This window comes from Podarcis melisellensis, assembly GCF_964234715.1.
Source record: "Podarcis melisellensis genome assembly, chromosome: 3".
In the NCBI taxonomy this organism is placed as follows: domain Eukaryota; kingdom Metazoa; phylum Chordata; class Lepidosauria; order Squamata; family Lacertidae; genus Podarcis; species Podarcis melisellensis.
In genome coordinates, this window is record NC_138530.1 from 24723564 (window position 1) to 24750569 (window position 27006).

The 27006-nt window shown below is 42.2% G+C and overlaps 1 protein-coding gene across 4 annotated transcripts in view; it reads left to right on the top strand.

The window, feature by feature from the left end:
- HHAT (hedgehog acyltransferase) overlaps nucleotides 1-27006 on the top strand; it is a 190088-nt gene that overhangs the window by 77111 nt on the left and 85971 nt on the right. For all 4 annotated transcript variants that reach the window (XM_081904132.1, XM_081904131.1, XM_081904134.1 and 1 more), the window contains one exon: nucleotides 1648-1683. In XM_081904132.1, coding sequence (XP_081760258.1) covers nucleotides 1648-1683 — 36 coding nt within the window. The remainder of the gene's footprint in view (nucleotides 1-1647; nucleotides 1684-27006) is intronic.

Sequence of the window (27006 nt, forward strand, 5' to 3'; positions counted from 1 at the left end):
TCGTGCTTGTTTTGTGAACTATCACACTTGCTCCTTCTACCAGTTCATGGATGGTAGAAATAAAGTTTTTTCTCCGAAACTATTCCTTGAGTGTCTGTTGACTCCCATTTTCCCTTTCCCGGGTGCAATATTTTTCCCACCCGAGGGCAAAGCCTCATAAGGCTACAGCAGCAGTGGCGCGGCAAGGTTGGGGCTCCCCTCTTTTTTCTCCTTCCTCTTTCTCTCTCTTCCTTCTCCTTCTCCTTTCCTCCTTCTCCCTGCTTTGGCTCCAGGGTTTTTACTGGCCCTGGAGTGCCGCTGGGCAGTCTGCCAGGTGGCCAGGCGCTCTCGCGCCTGGCTCGGTTTGGGTCATGGGGGGGTGTCAGTGGTTCCCCCAGTTAACGCGCTGGGCATCCCCGGTTCTCCCTCGACAGCAGCAGCAGCAGTCTCAGCAGCCTGGAGCCAGCCTGGTAGTGCAGTTGGCTCTGGCTGGCTTCAGGAGCTGCTTGCTGCTGTGGCACCCGCCATTTTGCCTTGCCAGAAGTCCCCATATGATGTATCTTGTGCTGCTGAACCAATCACGCAACATTCATACCCTACTAATAAATCTACAACACTTAAAATATAAATCCAGGGACATTAAATGAAATCCAGGGACATTCTATGGACGGATTTTGTCCGGGGACTGATTTGTAAATCCAGGGACTGTCCCCGGGAAACGGGGACATCTGGTTACCATACCCCAAGGGCCACCCCTTCAATGCAGGAATCACAGGTAAAGAATGCCTGATGGATAGTTTTAAATCACTGCTGGAAGGCCCTGCTCCCTAATCCGAAGAGTTTCACCCAGAGGATGGCCTCTTTGAAAACGAAAAGACGCAGCCCAGTGTTAGAGATTTGGAGAGGGGGAAGGCATTCTGAGGCTTCTATTCCCCGCTCCTCCACATGCAGCTGCTGGGTGACCTTGGGCCAGTCACACTTCTCTGAAGTCTCTCATCCCCACTCAGCTCACAGAGTGTTTGTTGTGGGGGAGGAAGGGAAAAGGAGATTGTTAGCCTCTTTGAGACTCCTTAGGATAGTGATAAAGTGGGATATAAAATCCAAACTCTTCTTCTTCTTCCCGGTAGAAGGCCCAGAGCTCAGTTGGATTTCAAGCTGTGTACGTCAAAACAGGTCACCTGTTGTCACTATGACATCAGGTGATTGCCCCGATTGTCTGTCAAACTTGACCCACAGCATATGGGGGAGATAAAAACCCCTCCCACTCACAGGATCCTATTGTAGGGCCTTTCACATCTGTAGGGTACAAAAATAGGGGTTTTTCAGCTTCCTCTTGTACTATTTGCTTTATCGCAATCATTGCAATTGTTCTTTTTTGCACTTTCCCCTGATTTGAATCCATCCTTCTTTCTGCACAGAAGTGTACAGAAGTGGATACAGGATTGTGTGCTTGATTAGACCTGCAACGCCTCTTGTTGATGGAAGTGGAACTTGTAGGACTCTTCTCAGAAAGTGCCCACCCGCCTCTCTGAAAATATTGCTTCTGTGGTCTTCTGCATTTATTAGCCTGAATCCCCCCCCCTGCTTATTCCCTAAAAAGCTTTTGATTCCACTTTCTAATATAGTACACTTGCATATTAAAATATTTTCTTTCTTCTTTTTTTACAGAAGTTTTGATGTTGGACTGCACACATTTCTTGTCAGGTAAGTCAATATTTATTATTTGCTGCTGGATTCTGTTTATCAAAGTTATTTCAAGATAATTTTCCAAACTCTGTGTTGGCAATCCTTCTGAGGAAGTCCGCCCCCTGACAACAGTTATACACTGTTGGCTCACCTTAGGTTATGTGACTTTAAACAACCAGCTTCCATCGGTGGTATGGCTTCATCGTACCACCTCTGATGGTTTATTGTTCATAGTTATGCATTCTAAAGTGATCCAACAATGTGTGTGTGTGTGTGTGTGTGTGTGTTTGTCAGTTTCCTCCCTTAACAAATTGGGACATTACATCAAGAAACATGCAGGTGATTTTTCAGTGGTGTTTGAAAACAGGACCTGATTATAACCTACAACTTCAACTACCAGAGAGCAAATTAAATTGAAAGGTCTCCTAATGATTCTCACAGTAAGGTTTGTTTATTTATTTGAAGATCTTGGCAGAGAGAATGATTTCCTTTCAGAGGCAGAATGTTTAAATAAAATTTGGAAAACCAACAGTGAAATATCTTGTTAGTTTTTCAAAAAGTAGGCAGAAAAATCCTACAACCATGACTAAAGACTCACCATAGTTTATCAAATTTTGGAATAATGGAAATAATTTTTATTATTATAATGCAGTAAGTTTATTCATTCAGTCAGTCATTTAATGAATTGCCTTTCTCACCCTACAACCAAAAATACAGAAAACAACAAAAGACACATTTTGAAAACAATATGGATAAATGCAGATACCTAAAAGACAAATAATCCCATCCAGCTGAAAAAAAAACATAAACAAAAATGTGTTTGTGTGTGTACCTGTGGCAGGTACCTGGCAGAAAGATATCATAGGCTGTTACTCTGCTATTTTTTGTTCTGCAACTATTTAGGATCCTCACTTGACTGAGGTGAAGAGGGTATATATTTTTGCTTTCTGCTAATGGAAAAATAGATAGGTGATTTGCAGTCTTGCTTCTCTGTGCTTTATTAAGATTAGACATGCACGATAATGGGATTTGTGGGAATATTTTCATCAGAAAAAAGAAGCTACTTCATTCTTTCCAGGTTTTGCAAAGCCAGTTTATGATGTCGGTGTGACTGCTGTGCTTTTTTGGAAATTCATAAGCTTCTGCATCTTTTTTAAAAATAAATCCACTAGAAATGAGTTCTTGAATATGTGAGATTATTTGCTCCTGTGATGCAAAAGTCTGCCTCCTCTGAGGTTTCAGCGTGCTATGGCTGAGGAAGAAAAAAACAACTAGTGCCAGGGGATGTTATGTGTTTGGGGTGACAGGTAGTATTTTTATCTGTTCAGAAAGGGAGGTGTGGTGGGTGTCTGATCCTGGTATCCAGTAAAATGTGGCCATATTTAATGGTGTGTGTAGGAGACACCAAGGCAGTGGAAACTAAGCAGCAAGAGAAAATAGCCTCATGCACTGAAAATCAATCTATCATCTATCAAGAGATTGATATGAAATTAAAATAGCAATAAATATAATGCTTTTGGTGGGCTATTTACTGAGACCTTTCACAGACAACAGAAGAGGTACCAGTGGGTAGCTTTCTCTTTGGTTTGAAGTGGATGACATGCTCTTTCTTACTCAGGCAAACCTGCTTATGACTTCTAGCGCTAAACACAATGGCAATATGAACATAGGAAGCTGCCTTGTACTGAATCAAACTATTGGTCCATCTAGCTCAGGATTTTTCTAAACTGACTGGCAGCAGCCCTTCAGAATTTCAAATGAGGAATCTTTCCCTGCTCTACGTGGAGATACCTGGGATTGAACCTGACGCCTTCTACTACTACATTATTTATATCCCACCCATCTGGCTGGGTTTCCCCAACCACTCTGGGCAGCTCCCAACAGAATATTATTAATAATAATAAAGCGATAAAACATCAAACATTAAAAACTTCCCTAAACAGGGTTGCCTTCAGATGTCTTCTACAAGTCAGATAGTAGTTTATTTCATTGACATCTGTTGGGAGGGCATTCCACAGGATGGGGGCCACTACTGAGAAGGCCCTCTGCCTGGTTCCCTGTAACTTTGCTTCTTGCAGTGAGGGAACCGTCAGAAGGCCCTTGGTGCTGGACCTCAGTGTCCGGGCAAAACGATGGTGGTGGATACAATACACATGCTCTTCCACAAACCTGCAGCCATGTTTTCGTATCACAGTGAACCATAGTTATGTGCTATGTGAATGACCAGGGATACACCACACTACAGGGAGCCTTCAGTGCTCACATTTTCCTTCCCTGTATTCCTCCCTCATGGTTGGGAGAAAGAGTTGAGGAGGAGTCATTTCCTCTTTTTGCTCAACTTCAGTTTGTTATTTTCCAGTCGTACAAACGGGTTAGTGTTAATTATGGTTTGTTTCAGACGAACCAACTTGAAGACATTTTGCAGTTAATACTACCATGCTCTCACATGCGATTCATAAGTCCCGCTGATCAGGACTGACAGCGCATACCGCTTTTGAGATGGTATTTAGTAATATTTTAGTGGATTGTTCGATCGTGCTGTAACCATTCCAGTTCCTTATGAGGTCCACAACCACTTAGCTTCTGATATAGTACCTGGTGATCCCAGTCCATTCTCTGGATCTAGTTGCTACTTGTTACTATGTTTACTTTTAGTTTAAGGATCATGGCATAGAAGGATCATGGCATTTTCTTGTTATCTCTTTCAACATGAAAAGAAAAGAAAAAAATTATGGAAAACTCTTTCGATGCAGCACCATCCTCTGTTTGTTCCATTCGAATGCAGCACCTGCGTGTAAAAGCAGAATTTGTCCTGCAAAAAAGAGTCTGTGTAGAGTTTTAGGTGCATTTTCTCCTCCTCCCCACAACTGCTCTAAGGCCAGAAGATACAAAGGGAAGTGTGTTCCAGCCTAGTTATCCTTTGTTGTCATTCTTTGTGTTTGGGATTGGCACTCCCACAGGGTCCAGCCTATTCCAGTGCTGCCCAAAGACTAACAGAATTTGGATAATGAACCATCTGTTGGTTTGCTAAGTGCTTTGTGCCTGAAATTGGCAAAGGTAAGGGGGAGGAAACTGCTGGTTAGTCAACACTGTCTACCCCTGTTGCATCAGAAAAGTGGCATTGTGCAGCATAGTCAGTGAGTATAGTGTACAGTATATTTATTTCTGCTTGATTTTAAGGAGAAAGTGTACGTGCTTTCTGTCTTCCTTCACTATGCAGAAGGCTTCTCTATAGACTCTGAATTGAATTAGCTGAATTAAGACAATTGGAAATGAGTCACAGGCTTCATCTCTCCTTCTTCTCTTCCCATGTATGGTTACTTCTTGGTTTGAAACCCTGGTTTGGAGGACTTGCTCAAACCATGGTTCAGAAGTAATGGCAAACTGTGGTTTGATTAAAAGAGGAAATCAAGACAGGAGGAGGAAGTAGTGTTTGGGCTGTGGGTGAGTGGTTCTGGAGTCCAGGAATTGGGCAGTCAACCTGTCCTGGATGGGATCACACCCCTCCTTTACCATTGCCAATTTCAGACATAAAGCAAACTTGATTGGCAGCCACAGCTCGATTCTTGTTTCCAGTCCTGGTCTGAAGGGCAAACACAAAGCATTCAGTTTACTTTAGATCCAGGAAAAGAAGGGGAACTCTGTGTTTATTGGGAAGACTGAGTGTGTGACCCAAGACTTGTTGATGGCTGGTTTATGTGGTGCTAAACTATGATTTGGCACTGTGTCTGTGTTCATTAACAATAGCGGAGATTTGCTCAGTGAAAGTTCTGTTGTGGTATTCTTGAAGCAAAGTGAATGTGAAAGCAAAGTCAGTGTGAACTTGATCAGAACCCGGGTGAGAGACCCACTAGGAGCTGCTCTGAGTTATCTGAAAAATAAAGAGTGGAGTGGAAGTGAAATAAAAATATAAATGAAACTGAGAAATATTTGAATTACTAGCAGTGCAATTATGTTTTACTCTTCCTATATCTGTGAATGATCATAGATAAGCGGAACAGTTGTACTGTGTTAGAATACATCATCTGAGATCATCCTGATTATAGAAAATTGGACTGGAAGATATTTGGTCCTTCCTGCTCTATAAGTTTCACATTATTACAAATATCCTAAAGTGAAATTTCCGCATACTGCAGGAATGTTGAGTTTAAATACAAATGATTTTTTTGTTATCTAGGAAACGACAAAAGGACACCATAAAAACTCCTTCTGTTATAGTTTCCCTTTATAGCCTCAAGAGAATGAAATCTAAGCCACAATTTTAGAAAAACCAACTGCAATCTGTTTGCTATATAGTGAATTAGCTGATGAGCATGTTGCGAAAATAAACGTAACGTTCTTGCATCAACATAAGCACATATTTATGTAAATGCAACATTTTAGCTTTTGAAAACTGATGGAGTGGCAAAGTCAAGATTAAGAAAGCTGTAGATATAGTCATGCTTGTGTCATCTCCTTGGCTTGTGAATTAAAGGTGCTTTAAGAGATCCAATCCCCCCCCCCCCCCCGTTATTAATAAGAGAAAGTATGCAGCTTGAAGCATTCCTGGTAATTTTGCAATAATAGTGGCTGAAATCCAAAGGGCCATGTGTATCTATTGGAATTTTTGCAGTTCAGCACTGGAGCTGAAATGGAAATCAGGGGAATTCTGATGGCCTGCAGGAGTTTATGGGAACTTGCATCCCAGCAAACAGATCTGCCATAAGACATTCTGCCACAGAGACAGAGCCATGTCACTACCCTGCATGCTGACCCCCATCCTTTTTTTTTTTGTTTTGACAGCTGCTTGGGTATGTCAAGTGTCTCCAGGGCCTCCCATCCAAAGCATTGTTCTTATAAATGCCCCTACGGAATGTCCTTCTAGAGTGAGGCATTGTGGATGAGGCCGCCCTGAAGAATGCCTGGGCTGCTGTGGTTTCGCCACAGTGGGAGCAAATAGTGTTTGAAGTTTAATGCTAAACTTTAAATAGTGTTTGCTATGGCAGTGTAGCAGTGGGCCATATGATCTCTGAGGCTTTACCCAGGACACTTTGTTCTTCTTCTTTTTAAAAAATATTTTATTTATGTATACTGCATCATACAAACAAACTCTCATTTTTAAAATATTTTTAAAATATTTTGAAAAACAATCCAACCAAAATGTTGCATTGAGTGTAAGAAAACAAAACAAAACCCCAAACTAAATAATATAGAAATGTGTCTGATTTATGTTATATATTATAACAAACATGGGTTGCAGAATTTGATATTTATTAGCATGAAATCTGTGTCAATAAATGTTCCCTGTATTTTATGCTAGTGAAATGTAGAGTTTTTCTTTTGCTGCTTTCTGGCTCCTGTTTTGCATGTAGTTAGCTGTGTGCTGTCTAAAAGTGATATCGGTTCCCAAATAAGTTATTTTCAATTGGTTGTCTGTAAAGTGCCTTTTGTCTCTCTCATTTTAGTTTCATACTCTTTGTCTCTCATTTGGACTTTGGCAGACGGGAAGACAGCTTATGCTTCCAGGTGATTAGGATTCAATTGACGTAGAGCTCATTACTATGCTGTCAAGCCAGCCAATTGGTTTCACAATTATTTCATAAGCGTGGACTTGTACATTTTCAGCACGCTTTAAAAAGCAGCTTGTCAGACTTGCGCAATCATCTGTTGGTGAGGGCTGATGTGGACATGAGCAGAAAGAAAATTGTGCAGGAAGAGGGGGGGAAACAAGAGTTACACGCATCTCGCTAGTTCTGGTAAATGAGGCTTGTGTTGTATATTTGGACCTTTGCACTGATAGCGGTTTATGTAAATTTACTTTGAAATAAGGGATATTGAGAATATGATGATGATAAAATTGGTATTCCCCCCCCCCCATTAGCTCTTAAGTAACAGTTGCATTTAGGTTTTCTTATCTAACCATCAAACTCCACTTCCATGTTTTATTTATGATCTTTGGTTATTGGTTTTCTGTTTTGGTTATCTGTCTCGGGAGACAATGGAGGAGTGCGCCTTTGGGGTGAATAATAAAAATATTATAATAATTTATTATTTATACCCCGCCCATCTGGTGAGGTCAAACTGTTGGATGTTTGCTGCTGTGGCTGTAGAGACCGATGCAGGAGAGACATATTTTGTTGTAGCTGGGGCAGATGAAGGCATCCAGTTGTGTTGCTGCATTTCTTCTCTCTGTGCTCCTCCCAGGTGTCAATAAGGCCAGTGGCATTGTTGGCACAAAACTCTGACCAGCTGCACTATCCGAATGTGAAGGTATTTGCTCAACGGTCGGCTCACATTTGACTGCAGAATCATCCCCCTTTGGCAATACATTGCTTGTTTCTGATTCTTCAGAGGAAGAACTTACTGCTATAGCTTCCTTCCAGTGTTAAGCTGAGCTCTTCACATAAATATTTCAGTTTTCAGGACAAAAACCGGCTTGTGGAATGTGCTCAGAAAACCCACATTAGACTAGAAACCTGGAACCACCAGATTTGTGGCCTGTAGAGGGCAAACATATCTTCTATGAACGCATCTACACTGTATGTTTAAAATGCCATAGTACCACTTTAACAGTCATGGCTTCCTTCAAAGAATCCTGGGAGATGTAGCTTGTTAAGGGTACAAAGAGTTGTCAGGAGACCTCCATTGCCCTCAAAACTTCCAGAGTGGTTTGATAAGCTGTGTGAGGGGAATAAGGGGTCTGTTAAAGTGTTATCACAGTGCTTCAAATGTCCAGTTCAGATGTCTGACAGCCTCCATGTCTTCTCTTAACTGCTTCTATGAACAGTATTGAAAGTTTCTGAAAGGTTAATGGGGTACAGTTAAGCTTTTCAGTCACCAAACACATATGGTCAACTGAGGTCAAGAGTCTATCATCCTTTCAGAATCTGTGAAGTAACTAACTACTCCAACCCTCTTCCTAAACCGAAAGATGGAGGTCCTGGGCAGATATTAGTGTGCATCACAATCAATAGATGTCTCTGCTTTGGGCAGCAATAGTGAATTTTGAAAGTTGTGTACAAGAGCTTGGTAAATTTGGGAGGCTGCCGTATTATCTTCATGCAATATGTGTGAGCTAACTTTGACTTGCTAGTACTAGTATTGCTGCCACTAGAGGGAAACCTTGCATTAATATTTTAGGGACCTACTTAATCCTGGGCCTGATGCTTGGTGGTGTCAAACAACACCTCCCTAACTTGAAGCCTTATTTTTTCCCCTCCTGCCACCCCATTTCCTAGTGTACTCTGACATAAATCAGAGTTGGCTTTGATTTGCACCATAACAGTTTCTTCTAAGTTCTCTGGAACTGGATGGTGAGAAAACTTATCAGATGTAGAAATCAACTGAGCATCTTAAATTAATCTGTACTTCCACTCCACTCTGTACAAGTAAGAGTCTTCGCTTGATTATGTGAACTTGCATGAAATTACAGGACCATGATAGGAACAGAATCCCCCTCCCCTTTGTGAATTCAGACAAGATAATTTGTAGCATGTGGCAGGCCGAAGCTCAGCTGGTCCAGTTTTCTGTGCTGTAGCAATTCAGTAGGCCAGGCATCTGCCCTTCTCTGTTTGCTGCGGTGCTGAGTCATAGTAGTCTTTTTGAAAAGGAAGAGAAATATATGATGTGGTAAAACTGTTGCCTCAATTCTTACTGTGTTTTAGTGAGTCTCTTGGGTGTGAGGGATTGCATGGTAAATGGGTGTACAAAGACTGGTTTATAATTATGGAATACCCATATACATATTAACAGAAAAATAAGATAATATAAATGTTAAAGATACAGCGGTAATATAAATATATTGCATGTAAAACATAGATATTTCAATTATACTTATCTTTCCCCCAAAGTTATTTCTTTTTAATATAGTTTATTATAATGCAAGAATGAACTTTAAATTCTTGAAGTATTTATATACTTCATTTACAACATCATGAATACCCTCCCATAACTATTTTTACGTGGTATATTGCTAAACGTTATTTATCACCATTTGGTGATTATGTCATAATCAGTATTTGTCTGCATGACAGCTATGTTGGCAATAGTCTGAAAACCTACTGAATATCAAAAATTGTTCTGTAGCTAGATGGTTATATAACTTTTCATAGTAAATATTAGCTAGGATAGAATGTTGTAGCAGGGGTGCTTAGGTTTGAGGTCCTACACAATCATAGATTGGCCCTTCAACCACAATATCTTCACAATATCATTTTTGCCTGAAGAATCAAAGGGTGAGGAGCAAAATGGAAGACAGCACTGATAAATAAAAGAACGGGGCTCTTCTTGAAGAGAGCATGGGCCAGTCAAGTGGGGTGGGGGGATTATTTGGTGGCATGGAGGAAGAAATGTAAGATCTTGTGATCTATCTACTTACTCAGAGTAGACCCATTAAAATAAATGTGCATGGCTAACTTTCAAGGGGTTGGCTCTGAGTGGAACTAAGTTGGATACAGCCCATTGGGTAGTACAGTGGTACCTTGGTTCTCAAACGGCTTGGCTCCTGAACAAATCGGCTCCTGAACGCCGAAAACCTGGAAGCGAGTGTTCCAATTTGCGTACGTTTTTCAGAAGCCAAACATCCAACACAGCTTCCACGGCTTCTGATTGAGTGCAGGAAGCTCCTGCAGCCAATCGGAAGCCATGCCTTGGTTTGTGAACAGTTCCGGGAGTCGAACAGACTCCCGGAGCAGATTAAGTTCAGCAACTAAGGTACCATTGTATTTAATGCTGGCCCTGTTCAGAGTAGACCCCCTTGAAGTTAATCATCACAACTAATTTGGGTGCAGTCATTTCAGTGGGTCTACTTCGAGTTGGACTTACAGTGGTACCTCTGGATACAAATTTAATTCATTCCAGATGTCCGTTCTTACCCTGAAACATTCGCATCCAGAGGCACTGCTTCTGACATGTGTGTGCGGCGAAAACCTTTCTGTTACTTCCGGGTTTGCCGCGTGCGTAACCTGAAGGATACGTATCCAGAGGTGTTCGCAACTAGAGGTACCACTGTAGTTGAATACAGCCTGATGGGAGGGATTCAACATAGTGCTAAGGAGATTGCCTCAGGAGTACAAGCATTTTGTTTGCCTGCTGGAATGATCTTCCCTCCTCTGTCACCACATGGTGGGTTTTTGTGTGTGTGTGGGGGGGTGTTTCTCCTGACCTCCCACCAACCAATTTAGAGGAGTGAGGGCAAGGAGATGGGTAAATGCCTGTTGTACTAGCAAAAGTCATTGAGCAGACATCTGCTAGCAGGACCAGTTAGTTGAGTCTGACCCGCTATGTTTGTTTCTATGGAGAGCCACTCAAGTTCTAGTTGGACTCCCCAGTACAGCCAATGCTTGGGGGATCATGGGAGTTGTAGCCCATCAACTTTCCTGTTCTGCCAAATATAAGAACTGAAGACTTGTTCTGCTGGATCAGGTCCAACTAGTTCAGCACTTTGTCTTCAGTGGGACCAGCCATATGGACTTGGGATATTCACAAATGTAGCATGAAGGATGGATTTTGTGTTGCTTATCCCCCAGTATCTGATAATTAGAGCAGTAGTTCCTCCGAACATAAGTTTCCAATCTTCCTGATGGTAACTAATAGCCATTGGCACACCTGTTTTTTAAAATCCATCTGTGCCAGTGCCCATTGCAACATCTTGGGATGATGGGTTTCATAAGTTAATTATTGCATTCTGAGAAGGATTGTTTCGTTTTGTTTGTCCTGTACCTATTGCCAATCAGTTCCACTGGATAACCGAATCAGAACTTTGTAGGGTAGCAAGTTGAGACGACTCTTTCCAAGTCATTTTTCTCAAGCAGCCTTTAGCGTTCTGGGGGAGGATCTGCATGTGGACAAATAAAACAAATATTCAAGTACAGTGGTGCCTCGCAAGACGAAATTAATTCGTTCCACGAATTTTTTCGTCTAGCGTATTTTTTTCTTGCGAAGCACGAAATCCCATAGGAATGCATTGAAAATCAATTAATGCGTTCCTATGGTCAAAAAAAGTCCAAACAAAGCCAAATTTGGTACAACAAGAGTTTATTAAGTGCTCTTTAAAGTCACACATACTGTAAAGAGAATTTCAAAATTCAAACCCAGAATTTTTTTAAAAAAACAGCAGAGTGGCCCAATGGTCACAGAAAATCATAAAAATGCAGGGAGGGGGAAACAAGCTTCCAGATTCTTGCAAACCCCTCCCCAACTGTTCCCCCAGCCACCCAGCGCACAGAAATTAAAATCCAGAATTTTTTTTAAAAAACAGCAGAGTGGCCCAATGGTCACAGAAAATCAGAAAAATGCAGAAAAAAAACACACAAGCTTCCAGAGTCTTGGAAACCCCTCCCCAACACCAAGTCCTTGAATTCCAAACACCCCAACCCAAAATCCACCCCCCCAAAAAAAAGTTTTAAAAGCTTAACTTACCAAATGGCTGCAAAAGAAGTTTTGGAAAAGCTTCAAAAATCACCAAAGTCTTTTAAAACCTCAAAAAAGGCTACTATGTACACTGTGTTCTATGAGTTGCTCCTCAGAGTCAAGTCGCAACTGTATTAATGGTGTTAAGAAAAAGGAAACAAACTTGCAATACGTTTTCGTCTTGCGAAGCAAGCCCATAGGGAAATTCGTCTTGCGAAGCAGCTCAAAAAACGGAAAACCCTTTCGTCTAGCGGGTTTTTCGTCTTGCGAGGCATTCGTCTTGCGGGGCACCACTGTATACTGCATGTAGCTGGAGCGCTCTATGCAAAGGTCAACTCAGGTCTCATCCAGAAAGTACCATAAAATGGCCATAACCACATCCAGCGTGGAATAAAAAATAAAATACAAAAATGCATCAAGTTCAGAACTACTGCTTACATTCATAAAATTTATGCATGGCTTGATTGTAAAACAACAACAAGAACCTCAAAGTACCAGTGTGGTATAGTGGTTATGAGTGGTAGACTCATAATCTGGTGAACTGGGTTTGCGTCTCCACTCCTCCACATGCAGCTACTGGGTGACCTTGGGCCAGTCACACTTCTTTGAAGTCTCTCAGCCCCACTCACCTCACAGAGTGTTTGTTTTGGGGGACGAAGGGAAAGGAGAATGTTAGCCGCTTTGAGACTCCCGAAGGGGAGTGATAAAGCGGGATATCAAATCCAAACTCTTCTTCTTCTCTTCTACTTTTGTGAGTTTCAGCTCTGCTATTGGGGGCTCTCTCTTGCTAGGGAGTGTGCAAAGCCGTGCATTGTGAATCCAGGCACCAAGCCAGTTCTTTTGTTCTTTACCTCACACACGTGAGTCACAGGAATTCATACATTCCCCCCCCCCCCACCGGATGGATGCTGCAAACAAAGTAATAAAAAAGAGACACGGGCAGCTTCTAATCCACATTAAACTCCAATGTGAATGAACTCCTGGATGGGAGAAGAAGAAAGTAGCAACAAAATGGCTTCATGGTAGTTAATATGGTTACATTCCTATGACCTTAAACAAGTTTTAGATAGATAGATAGATAGATAGATAGATAGATAGATAGATAGATAGATTCTTTATTGTCATTACACAAGTGCAACATTGCACAAGTGCAACGAAATTGGATGCCATCCCTTAAAAAACAACAAAAGCAAAAAACAACAACAACCAAACAAACCACATTCCAGCCACACCCACACCCATCAAACTCCCAGGTCACACTATCGAGTTACAGCATTCAAAAAGGCCACAGCTCTTGGATAGAAACTATTTTTCAGTCTATTTGTCCTTGACTTGATGTTTCTATATCTCCTGCCAGAAGGCAGTAGTGCAAACAGACTGTATCCCGGGTGAGATGAATCCTGCAGGATGTTGTTTGCTTTCCTAAGACAACGGGAACCGTACAGTTCTTCCAAAGATGGGAGAGGATGACCAATAATCCTTTGGGCTGTGGTTATGACCTTCTGGAGCACCTTCCTCTCCCTAGCTGTACAACTGGAGAACCAAGCACAAATACAGTATGTGAGAATGCTCTCTATGGAGCCTCGGTAGAAGGACACCAGCAGTCTCTCACTCAGATTGTTCTTCTTCAAAAGTCTGAGGAAATAAATTCTCTGCTGGGCCTTCTTCACCAGAGCAGTGGTATTTGCGCTCCAAGTCATGCCCTGATCGATAGTCACTCCCAAAAACCTGAATTCCGCCACCCTCTCCACCCGTTCCCCGTTGATATACAAGGGCTGAATGTCCGCCTTTTTTTCCCTGTAATCCACCACCAATTCCTTGGTCTTAGCCGTATTAAGAGCCAGATTGTTCTCTCCACACCAAACACAGAGCCGCTCCACCTCGTCCCGATAGGCGGACTCATCCCCTCCTGAAATGAGCCCCACCACCGTAGTGTCATCAGCAAACTTGATGATTTTGTTGCTGGAATAGATGGCTGTACAGTCATACGTATAGAGAGTATAGAGCAGGGGACTCAACACACAACCCTGTGGTGAGCCGGTGTTAAGGCTAAGGGCTTTGGACATATGTGACCCTACTCTAACCCTCTGAGAACGTTCTGACAAAAAATCCAAAACCCAGAGACAGGTGGAGTTGGAGAGTCCAATAGCCTCTAGCTTGGACACCAGTCTATGGGGGAGGATAGTGTTAAAAGCAGAGCTAAAATCCACAAACAGCAGCCTCACATAACTCCCCGGCTGCTCCAGATGGGACAGAGCAGCATGGAGAGTGGTGGTGATAGAGTCTTCTGTGGATCTATTTGCCCTGTATGCAAACTGGTAGTTGTCAAAAGTTGATGGAAGACAGGAAATAATGTGACGGCGCACCAGTTTCTCAAAACACTTCATGATGATTGGAGTCAGTGCAACTGGTCTGTAGTCATTCAAATTACTGATTGTGGGGTTTTTAGGCAGAGGAACAATAGTTGACGACTTCAGGCAGGGTGGGACAATAGACTGGTGTAAGGACTTGTTGAAGATCTTAGTAAAGACCCTCGCCAGCTGATCCGCACAGCCCTTCAACACCTTTCCAGTGATGCCATCAGGTCCAGCAGCCTTCCTCGGATTCACCATCCTCAATACCTGTCTCACCTCGTGCTCCTCTACAGTGAATGAGGGGCCCCTATGGGCTGGTGGCTGTAATACCGGCGTCTCAGGTGGCTCCTTCTCGAAGCGAGCAAAGAAGAGGTTAAGCTCCTCCGCCAGCAAAGGGTCACCGTCGACAGCACCAAGGTTAGGTTTGTAGTTGGTAATATGCTGAATCCCCTGCCACATCTGTCTTGTGTTGTTGCTCCTTAAATTATCCTCAATCCTCTGCCTATAATCCAGTTTTGCCCGTCGAATACCCCTCTTCAAGTTTGCTCTTGCCACACTGTAAAGCTGCACCTCGCCCGACCTGAAAGCCCTGTTCCTTTCCCGCAACAGGCACTGGACCTCTCTATTCATCCAGGGTTTCTGATTGGGGTAAAACCGGATGGATTTATTTACTGTGACAGTGTCTGTGCAGACACAGACTTATTCCATTAGTTTACCACAGACCATTAGCCAAGTTGTTCCAGAAGTTCTGTTGTTCCAAAAATTCTGCTGTTATAGAAATGTGACATAGTCTCTCCCATCTTTCACTAAGCTGGTACACTCTACACCCCCCTCCCTCAACCATTGACTGCTTGAGAATTGTTGATGGTCTTGGTGGGCCATGTAATGATTTTTCTGCCTATTGTAGCAGTTGTATTGCATTGTGCTGGAGGCTGTATTAATTTTTAATAGTATTTTGTTATGTTGAGGTTTGCTTTACATAGAATTCAGTTCTCAATACAATAAAATAAAATACAATATAAGAAAGAAAAGAAGCAATAAAAATACAATTAAAACCAATGAGAATATTTAATGTGGACATGCCTTGGACTACCTGAATGAAGCTTGTGGACCAAAGTTTGGGAACCTCTGCTATAGATGCTCCTGACTACAACTCCTGTACTGTCTGGGATGGATCATGATTGCAGTCCAAAGTATCTTAGGGCAATTTTTACTATTAACAATTAATTATTAAGTAGTTAATAGACAACATCAGGAAAGAATTCAGGTGGCTGGTTGAATGACTAAATAATGGCAGTTAATTTATGTAAAAAGAATTAAGGAAGTCGGGTGTAAAAGATAATGAGATTTTTTACTTTTACTGTAACATGAAATTGTAATCACAATTTTTTGTCATAATTTCTATCTTAATAACAGATTGTGTAAATTTCTTTTTTTCCCCCTTTTCCCTCCCCTCTTAAGTTGCACCCCCTTTTCAGTATTGTTCCCCTTTTTTATTGTAATAATCATGGAAAGAATAAATAAGCAACTCAAAATCTCTACTGTTTATATTGGGCTTCCCCTTCCCCCATTTTATTAATTCCTTAATTTAAGTACTGTATATCTCTGGGTGTCATGGGTTATATACCATGCATAGGAGACATTGTCCCTTTTAGCTTTTATCATTTAAATGACTAGAACAACTAATTGTGGAAGACGAGTGCCCTTATTTAAAAAAAACCACACCATTTGTGTCACCTTCCTTTACTTCTAGTTCAACATTTTGGCACATTGCGTTCCAAGTCTGTTATTTAAAAGCATGCTGTCATGTCCAAATATAGTCACTCCTGACATTATTTACATGTACATCTACTATCTGGGTCACTTTGCCTTTTCTTATGGTTCCTTAGCAGCCATATTTCAAGCGGGTGGACAGTCAATGTGTTAGTTCCTGGCCTATGCAGTGTGAACCTGAGGCTAAATTTGGTTTTCTGTTAATCCAAACCCTGGTTTTCCAATAAACATCTAAAAGTAAATCAAGATTCTGCTCTCGTGTTTGTAGTGACTTGTAGAAATGGAGTAGGAGCTTTTGTTCCTTAGCTCTGTTGTTTCTCCCTCAGCATAGAAACACAGGAAATTGCTTTATGTCAAAACGAATGTCAGCCCAGTGGTCCATCTTATTATCTGGGGAGCCTCCTGCCCATGGGGCAATCCATGGGAGGGCATGGGGCACACACAGAGAGGGGAGAGCGGGGGAACTTCTGTTGTGCAAGTGAAAATCCTTCCACTGATGGAATGAGTTGTTGTTGTTGTTTAGTCGTTTAGTCGTGTCCGACTCTTCGTGACCCCATGGACCAGAGAACGCCAGGCACCTCTGTCCTCTACTGCCTCCCGCAGTTTGGTCAAACTCATGCTGGTAGCCTCGAAAACACTATCCAACCATCTCGTCCTCTGTCGCCCCCTTCTCCTTGTGCCCTCCATCTTTCCCAACATCAGGGTCTTCTCCAGGGAGTCTTCTCTTCTCATGAGGTGGCCAAAGTACTGGAGCCTCAGCTTCACAATCTGTCCTTCCAGTGAGCACTCAGGGTTGATTTCCTTCAGTATGGAGAGGTTTGATCTTCTTGCAGTCCATGGGACTCTCAAGAGTCTCCTCCAGCACCATAATTCAAAAGCATCAATTCTTCGGCGATCAGCCTTCTTTATGGTCCAGCTCTCACTTCCATACATCACTACTGGGAAAACCATAGCTTTAACTATACGAACCTTTGTTGGCAAGGTGATGTCTCTACTTCTCAAGATGCTGTCTAGGCCTGTCATTGCCCTTCTCCCAAGAAGCAGGCGTCTTTTAATTTCGTGGCTGCTGTCACCATCTGCAGTGATCATTGAGCCCAAGAAAGTAAAATCTCTCACTACCTCCATTTCTTCCCCTTCTATTTGCCAGGAGGTGATGGGACCAGTGGCCATGATCTTCGTTTTTTTGATGTTGATGGAATGAGTTAGTTGCATACAACTCAGTCTTTTAATTCAGAGTAGTGTTTCCCAAACTTGGGTCTCCAGCTGTTTTTGGACTACAACTCCCATCATCCCTAGCTATCAAGACCAGTGGTCAGGGATGATGGAAATTGTAGTCCAAAAACAGCTGGAGACCCAAGTTTGGGAAACACTGGTTTAGAGTATTCAATAGGGATCTAATCTAGGCAGGGCTGGCCATGCCATTAGGCAGAGTATGGGGGCTTCTTGAGATGGCGCATGCTGGGGTGGGAGAAGAAAATGGCAGAGAAACAGTGGAGGGGGAGACAGTGTTGTGAGTTCCATGTAGCCTGTCCCTCACCCCCTAAACTAGCCTGCTACCCTCTGATATAGTGGACGATAGTATCTCAGTGTTGGAAGAAAGATTCTCAATCTGATGGGCAGTTGTATTTGAGAGGGCAGCAAATGGATGTAGGTGTATCTAGAGCAGATACCAAGCAGGTCTGGATCTGATCAAATATTATTGATCCCTTAGACGAGAAGCTACCATGAATTGATTTAAAATGAAAAGCACTCTGTTGTGAATTAGTGCAGAGATATCCTGACAGTTTTCATTCTGTAGCTTCTAAGATTCCCCTTAAGGGAATGCAACATGAACTTTTTTCCATTCCTTAGTTCTACTCTAAATACACACACTTTTTAAGCCCATACTGTTCAGAAAACTCTGATATTTTAGATTGTACTCCCACCACACATTTATGAAGATCAGTCAGGCAAGTCTAAGAGTTTTCATAGGAATTATTAACTTGTTTCAGGCCCTCCTGGAAATATTAAAAAGTTAGCATGATGCCTTCCTGTACAAATAAACATGTAAATTTAAAAGTTCCTTCCAGTAGCACCTTAGAGACCAACTAAGTTTATCATTGGCATGAGCTTTTGTGTGCATGCATGTGTGTGTATCTGAAGAAGTGTGCATGCACACGAAAGCTCATACCAATGATAAACTTAGTTGGTCTCTAAGATGCTACTGGAAGGAACTTTTTTATTTTGTTTCGACTACGGCAGACCAACACGGCTACCTACCTGTAACTAGAACCATGTAAATTAATTATGTCTACTCCTAATGAAAAAATGTTTTGCTCTTTCAACATTAATATTAATTGGTCGTGTTAATTGTCTCCTACACCCATTTTATATGACTTCTCATTGGGATTGCAGTGGCCTATTTTTCCATTGCTCTTTTCTGTTTCAAATAAATATACGTTACTTTTATTTTTAGCATATTAGGAGAGCTTCAGCATTTACCATGTGCATGTCACGATGCCAAATATTTAAGCAGCATCTAAATAATGTGCATTTCAACGGCAAATTTGATCATTTAGGTCACTTGTCAGTGAAAACACAGAAATAGCTTGCTGGAAAAGATTGAGCTGCGCCACCTCTTTGATGTAGGAGAGGGAAAGTGTCCTCAATCTACTGTTCCCCCTAACTATTAAATCCCTATGAAAATAACTTCCCCCTCCACTAACAGCATTGAACGACAAGCAGCATTATTCATTCCCAACAGGGCAAGGAGGCTGCTCCCACTAGCTGCCTGCCGTTAGCTCCAGCTGCAAAAAGTGTGAGCCCACTCCGAAAGTTGGCACGGCTTCCCACAAGTGCACAGTTCCAAAATGCCAGGTGCCTGCGTATAAATATTTAATTGGTACCTTTTTGTTTTGCAGCAATAGCCCAAAAAGGCGCAGATGGAATGAACTGAAACTCAATTATAAATAAATGTTTTATGTAGGAAGGAAGGAGGGAGGGAGAGAGAGAGAGAGATATGATACACACAAGACTGCAATCATATTTTATTTTTTTTAATGAATGCAAGGATGCAACACCTTCTCTACAGCTCTATTTCCTGTCCCCATTCATTTGTTTAAAGGCTCAAGGCAGGAAAATGTGTGGCAATAATCAAGACAGTTTCCCCAAAATCATATGGTTTGATAAAAATTGTAGATGATGGGGGTTTTTTTGGGGGGGGGGGTAAACGTAAGAGGCAGCTCTTTTCCTGTGTCAGCTGTGCACTTCTATGCGGACAATGGAGTTGCTTCCTTAACAATAGTTAATGATTGTCCTGATCCAAACCAGTCATAATTGTTGTGTTATTCAGGTTGTTCCTTGGCACCTGAGAACTCCAGGTGTGACCTTACTCCAATCAACTGGCCTGATTTTCACATCCCCATTATTAAGGAATAAAGACACTCCAGAAATCTCATGAAGAAAATGAATGCGTAAAAAATTACAGCGCTTTGAGAATGATTTAGAAAGGCTTAAAAAATTACTAAAATTGAAGGCAACTTCATTATACTTTCTTCAAAAATGGGACAGAGATTGCATCTTAAAGGCAAATTATTTTTCAGTTTCAAAATAAGAATAATCTCATTTAAGAATCCTCTACAGATGTATATATGAGTCACAAATTGCATTTCTGCACAGGACAATGCACTTAATGCTTTATAGTGTTAGGGTGTTTGTTTTTTAAAAAAATGCTTTATAGAAAATAATAAATTATTTGAATTTCAAAGCACATGAAAAATGAGTTTCACATCAGAAAGAAATGCAGATGAAGAAATACATTTTTTTGTGTGCAAAATACCTTTTGTAAAGAAATGTATGGGATTTCGGGCTTTTAAAATTATGTGTTAAACTTGCCATTAATGTGCTACATGTGTAATCCCTGGGTGGTATCCAGCTTTCTCATTCTGGTACCACAAGACAGCAGTCTCTGGAAAGGGAAAAAGGTGTGATTTGGCCCACCTTTAGAACAGGCCCCGCCCACTGTTGGTGTCAGACCTCACAGCAAATTTTCCCCAATGCATGCAGCCCTCAAAAGAAAACAGGCTACCTACCCAAGATATATATGATTAGGATGGAAATCTATGGAAGGAACTGGACCTTAGAATGTAAAGCCGGAAAGGCTTAATTTCCTCTAGCTGCTATGACGTGCCAATAATATTATCAAGGCTCTAAAAAGGAGACACATCAATAGAAATTAATCCTACTTCCTTTGGAAGGTCTAACACAACGAGATCTAATATGTATAATTAAATGAAGTCCTGACTCAACAAGCAATCTCATTAACATTACTTATTTGATTGCAAATAAGAAGGCTGACCGAGTTAAATCATTTGGAGAAACACACAACAGGACAGTGCATGTTTTAACCATCACTCCTTGCTCATTACAGTGCACTTTTGTTTTACTGGACACATACTTTTCAAGTATCAGAGAGGGTTTGAATAAGCAACAGTCCTTCAGTTAATACTGCCTGTGTCAAATAATCATAATTTACCTGATTACCTAATTATACCTATCCTGAAGCTGAGGCTCCAATACTTTGGCCACCTCATGAGAAGAGAAGACTCCCTGGAAAAGACCCTGATATTGGGAAAGATTGAGGGCACAAGGAGAAGGGGACGGCAGAGGACGAGATGGTTGGACAGTGTTCTCGAAGCTACCAGCATGAGTTAGACCAAACTGAGGGAGGCAATGGAAGACAGGAGTGCCTGGCATGCTCTGGTCCATGGGGTCACGAAGAGTCGGACACGACTAAATGACTAAACAAGAACAATCTGGATCTTCAGTATGACTTCATGTCCAAACATGGCATTGAAACCACCTGGGTCACCCTAATTGATGACACTTGTTGCGGAAGATAGAAAGAATATAGTCCTGCTCATTCTCCTTTAGCTCTTGGTGGCTTCTGAAACTATTGACCATGGTATTCTTCTGAAGGCAGCCCGGGGATGTTGTAGGCATTGTACTTAAGTGGTTCTTGCTCCTACCTCCAGAATTGGTTCCAGAAAGTAGTTATGTGGTACTACAGTTGAGTGCCATGGGCATTGTCCTGTGGTGTTCTGCAGGGTTTCATCTTCTCCCCCGTGCTGTTTAACAACACAGCTAGGAGCTCTCATCAAGAGATTTGGAGTGAGGTGCCATCAATATACAGATGAACGCCAAGCTCTATTTCTCTGTTCCATCTGAATCAGGAGAGGAGGCTGAAATGGTAGACAGGTCCTTGGAGGCAGAGATGACCTGGGTGTGTGGCAGTACATACATACCTACATACATAAATAATTTTCTTGTTTGCTGCTTTTCTAATGTTCAAACCATGCTTCGATGCGGCTTACAACATGAAAAAGCACCTAACTGCAACATAACAAAAGGAATCCTAAACAATAAATAGAACTCTTTAAAAACAAACACACACACAACCAAATGGAACAATTTTCATAGAAATCACAAGATCTAAACTAAAGATACAAAAACACCACCAGCAGCAGCAACAACAGAAACAACCTCCTCCTCAAGAAGCACCCCCCCAAAACCCTCAGCCCAATAAACTGAAGCTGAATCATGATAAGACAAGGCAGAGATGTTATGTGTTCAAAGTTCTTAATTCCAGGAGGAGAGGAGACGGCCTGTTCTGAGTGGGGTTGTACGCCCCTAGAAGGAGCAGAAGAAGAGGGGGAAGAAGTTCCATTGTGCATGTGGAAATCCTTTTGCTGACAGAATGGGTTACTGGTAGTACATGTCACCCTTTGCCTTTTCACCTGAGGAAAAGCTTCTAACAACCATTTTTCTATGGCTTGTATGTTCAAGGCTATCCTAGGCTATTGCTACTTGTATTACGTGCCCCACCCCCAATGAAATGAAATAAGATGAGCTGGAATTATTTTAAGCTGCACGTGGAACAATTTGCCCTGGGTCCTTTTGATAATAGAAGTGGCCATTACAGGCCTCCCTTATTCCTACCTGCCCACGAATGCACCTAAAAACAGTGAATTATGGCAAGCCAGCATGTGCGCCAGCCCTTTGCTGTTACCAACTCTGTGTTCTTGAGCATGAAGGTTGTCTGTGGTTCCGATCTTAATTTCCAGGTGTCTGCTCCGAACACTGAGGGTTTAATTAGCTTGTCCCAGTACGCAGAAATGCAAGAGTCGTTTAATTCAGAGTGCTGTTCACCTTCGGAATTGGCGACAATGCTTAAGATAACGTTTGTCAGTGTGCATTTATAAATGTGCGGTGCCCTGTGATAAATTAGTGTCAAGTGCTAACGTTGCTTTGCAATATAAGTATGTTGGATTGGCCTACAATAAGTTCAAAGGTTTTCTTTCCAATTCATCAGGAGCAGTTTCCTCTTGGTGTTTTAACTCTGTTTGTATTGTTGCTTCGTTTATTAATTGCTTCCCATGAGGGACTCCAAAGCAATTTATTATACGGTAATCCTTCATCTGAAGACAGGAGTGCCTGGCGTGCTCTGGTCCATGGGGTCATGAAGAGTCGGACACGACTAAACGACTAAACAACAACAACAACAAATCCTTCATCTTGCACGGGGGTTTGGTTCCAAGGGTTCTTCATATACACAAAAATCTCATATACCCAAACCCTTGAGCCAGCCTATGGCTAGCAGGTGAGAGGGGTGGGTGGAGAGAGAGCTTCACCAGCTCTTCCTGTTGGGCTGAGTGGGCCTTGCCCTCGAAGCAAGACCAAGATCTTGAAAGCTCTTTTTGCATCAAGTCTCCTTGGGGTTACCTGGTGTGAGAAGAGCGCACAGACTCCAGAAGTCTAGAGATGCTCAAGTGAGAAGAAGAAGAGAAGAAGAGTTTGGATTTGATATCCCGCTTTATCACTACACTTTAAGGATTCTCAAAGCGGCTAACATTCTCCTTTCCCTTCCTCCCCCACAACAAACACTCTGTGAGGTGAGTGGGGCTGAGAGACTTCAGAGAAGTGTGACTGGCCCAAGGTCACCCAGCAGCTGCATGTGGAGGAGCGGAGACGCGAACCCGGTTCACCAGATTACGAGACTACCGCTCTTAACCACTACACCACACTGGCTCTCAGCGAGATTTCACAGGAACGCAAATTGCCCCACAATATCTTGCAACAGCATCCCAAGCTAGACTTGACTTGCCCAATTTCAACCAACCATTCTTCAGCTGCGTATGGTTGAAATCGTGCAAATCAAATGCCCATAAAATAAGGGGTTACTTTATCTGAAAACTATATATGAAAACAGTTTTAACATTTCATATATAAAAACATTTTTTAAAAAATAAGAATGAAAAAAGAAACCTGTTTAAAACATCATCACCATACAGCACATACATAAAATTCATTTATGCCCAATGCAGATACCAATGGGGGGGATCTCAATTTGAAGGGCTGTTGAGGGGGAAATCATAGGTGGGGCTGATTCATATGCTTGTGACAGATCTGTTCTGTGAAGTGTGGTGCAGGAACAAAGCTCTGTAGATGCAGACTGAGAAGCCCTGGTACAAACCCATAAGTTTGGTGAGGAGCTGTGGCCAAATGCCACTTTCTGCTTCACACTTTATGGTATTTGTTCTTCCAGTGTGTATGTAAGCAAATGTTCTCATTGTGTAAAGCAGAAGTGGGGAACCAGTGGCCCACCAGATATTTGGGGCTACAAATCCATCACCTCCAGCATTTGTCCATGCTGACTGGGGCTGATGGAAATCATAATTCCAACCACATCTGGAAAGTCACCTGTTTCCCTTGCCCTTGGTGGAAAGTGTGAACGGGTTGCTGAGTTCCATTGCACATTATTGACTGGATGCAGCGTTGTAAAAGTGGAATGTGGCAATCCTCATGCGCCAATCCTCATGTGCTTGACACTCCAGCTTTTTTTGGGGGGTGGCTTTTGCCATTTGCAATCATTAGCGTGTGAACAATGTGGGTGTAAACGACTGCCATTCCCATTAGCTGACTCTCACACCCATATCAGACAGGTGTAAGCTATTACATGGGGTCTGAGGCAGAGGAGAAATTAGAGCCCCTATTCATGGCTGGATAATCAAGTGACTTGGCTGATCTACAAGGGATTTGGGAAAATGTTGACAGTTTAGCAGATTGGACTTTTTAAGTGGCAGATGGCACTGAAATGTCAAAGTTAAAATATGCATGTTGGGGACAGGGATGAGAATGTTGAGAAAATGCTCCACACAAAAAGGTTATTTTTAGGAAGCAGGTTTTTGAGGACGTTGGGTGGGTTAGGCCAATCCTTGTGTGGTTGCAGAGACGACACTTTCCTGGAGCGATGTTTTGTATTTCCAGGTCCGGTTGTAATTCTCAAGTGCTTCAGAGTTTTCTTTCTCGAAATGACAATCAATATTATTGTATCGGTTCAAGAAAAGGAAGGGAAAGAAAGAATGCATGTTTGTCTCAAAGAAGAAGCAGTTTAATTTTGTATGTTATGGACATCTTTGAGGAGGTGGGGGATGCTCTGAACTTGGAGCACTAAAAACTGACCTTGAAATATTAAACATTGTTTAAAAATAAAGGTTTTCATAATGATGTCAAAGCATGGTGATAATCCCCTGGTTTTTTCCGCAACTTTAAAGCAGCCTCTGTTTTGACTAAGCTGGGAATGGGAGAGAAATTCAGTTTGGTCCAGTGCTGTTTTTCCTAGAAAAAGGGGTGCCGAAACTCACCATGAACACCTCCCTTGTTCTCTAATAATGACAATGGTGCCCACCTATGAGATGCCGGAATTGAGCCGAAAAATACCCCCTGGTTTGGTTTACTTATTCATCATCTGATCACTCTTTTTGGACTAGGTGGGCCGTGGTCTGATCCAGCAAGGTAATTCTGATGTCCTTGCAATCATTTTTAGTTTAGAAAGTGTTTAATTTGACAGGCCCAGAGAGCTATTGCTTGGCTTTTGCCCCTGGTTAGCTTTGGCCCTCACTTCAGTTTGGCTTTGGCTTCCGTGGGATTTGGCAGCAAGTATGGAAGTGAGAGCTGGACCATAAAGAAGGCTGATCGCCGAAGAATTGATGCTTTTGAATTATGGTGCTGGAGGAGACTCTTGAGAGTCCCATGGACTGCAAGAAGATCAAACCTCTCCATACTGAAGGAAATCAACCCTGAGTGCTCACTGGAAGGACAGATTGTGAAGCTGAGGCTCCAGTACTTTGGCCACCTCATGAGAAGAGAAGACTCCCTGGAGAAGACCCTGATGTTGGGAAAGATGGAGGGCACAAGGAGAAGGGGGCGACAGAGAACAAGATGGTTGGATAGTGTTTTCGAGGCTACCAGCATGAGTTTGACCAAACTGCGGGAGGCAGTAGAGGACAGAGGCGCCTGGCGTTCTCTGGTCCATGGGGTCACGAAGAGTCGGACACGACTAAACGACTAAACAACAACAACAACAACAACAACATAAGCTATTGGCTTGTAAATGAGGAATGGAAAGAATAGGTGGAACAATGGGCGTTCTAGGGCCAGATTGTTGTTTTAAAATGTTTCACACTTTTGAACATACACATCCTTGCGTCTTCCCAGTTTTTTATTTAAAATGTCGACATCGGTGCCTGAAGAACATGCTACATAGAAGTCTCTCTGTGTGTGTATTCTGTGCAACTTAGAAGCTGCTGTAAGTGCTTGCTTTTGTCAATAAAGGATTTTGTCTGTTTCTCCTCCTTGGCTGGACTTGTGTTGACACTGGGCCTATTACAGGTGCCTCATAATACCCATTTCACATTTGTAAGAAACCAATATTTTAGTGTTATAGCAACTACACTTTGGACTGTACCCTTTTTGACGCCTGCTAAAAATCTTTTTGGTTAGGCAAACCCACCCAGATATGTAGAAATTTGATGTTTTTTTGTTTTATCTGTTTTAGTTCATTGCTGGTTTTAATTTTTAAAAATACAGTGGTACCTCAGGTTAAGTACTTAATTTGTTCTGGAGGTCCGTTCTTAACCTGAAACTGTTCTTAACCTGAAGCACCACTTTAGCTAATGGGACCTCCTGCTGCCGCCGCACCGCCGGAGCACGATTTATGTTCTCATCCTGAAGCAAAGTTCTTAACCTGAAGCACTATTTCAGGGTTAGGGGAGTCTGTAACCTGAAGCATATGTAACCTGAAGCGTATGTAACCCGAGGTACCACTGTAGTTGTTTTTTACTGTTTTTACAGACAATTTTGTTGCTTAATTCACTTTGTAAATTGCTTTGAGGATTTTTTTTAAACAACCAAGCAGTGTATATTTAAATGAATGAATGTGCAGGCAGTGGGGGCAGTTCTTAATCCTGGGCCAGCCCAACCCTTCTCCCAGAATTCCCCATTTCAAGCTTTCTGCTGATGGATGGACAGGGGAGCATCAGCAGGGTGGGGGATCTCATTACCCTATGCAAAGGTATTCACACCTTGGCGAGAGATGATTTAGGAATGGCTTGAGGACTCCAACTGGCATAAAACAGGAGAAGATGAAGATGAAGAAGATGAAGATGAAGAAGAAGAAGAAGAAGAAGAAGAAGAAGAAGAAGAAGAAGAGGAGGAGGAGTTTGGACTTGATATCCCACCTTTGACTCCCCTTAAGGAGTCTCAAAGCGACCAACAATCTCCTTTCCCTTCCTCCTCCACAACAAACACTCTGTGAGGTGAGTGAGGCTGAGAGACTTCAGAGAAGTGTGACTGGCCCAAGGTCACTCAGCAGCTGCATGTGGAGGAGTGGGGAAGCGAACCCGGTTCACCAGATTACAAGTCCGCCGCTCTTAACCACTACACCACGCTGGCTCTCTTATCTCATATCTTATAATGAAGTATAGGGTACACATGCATTTTGGATAAC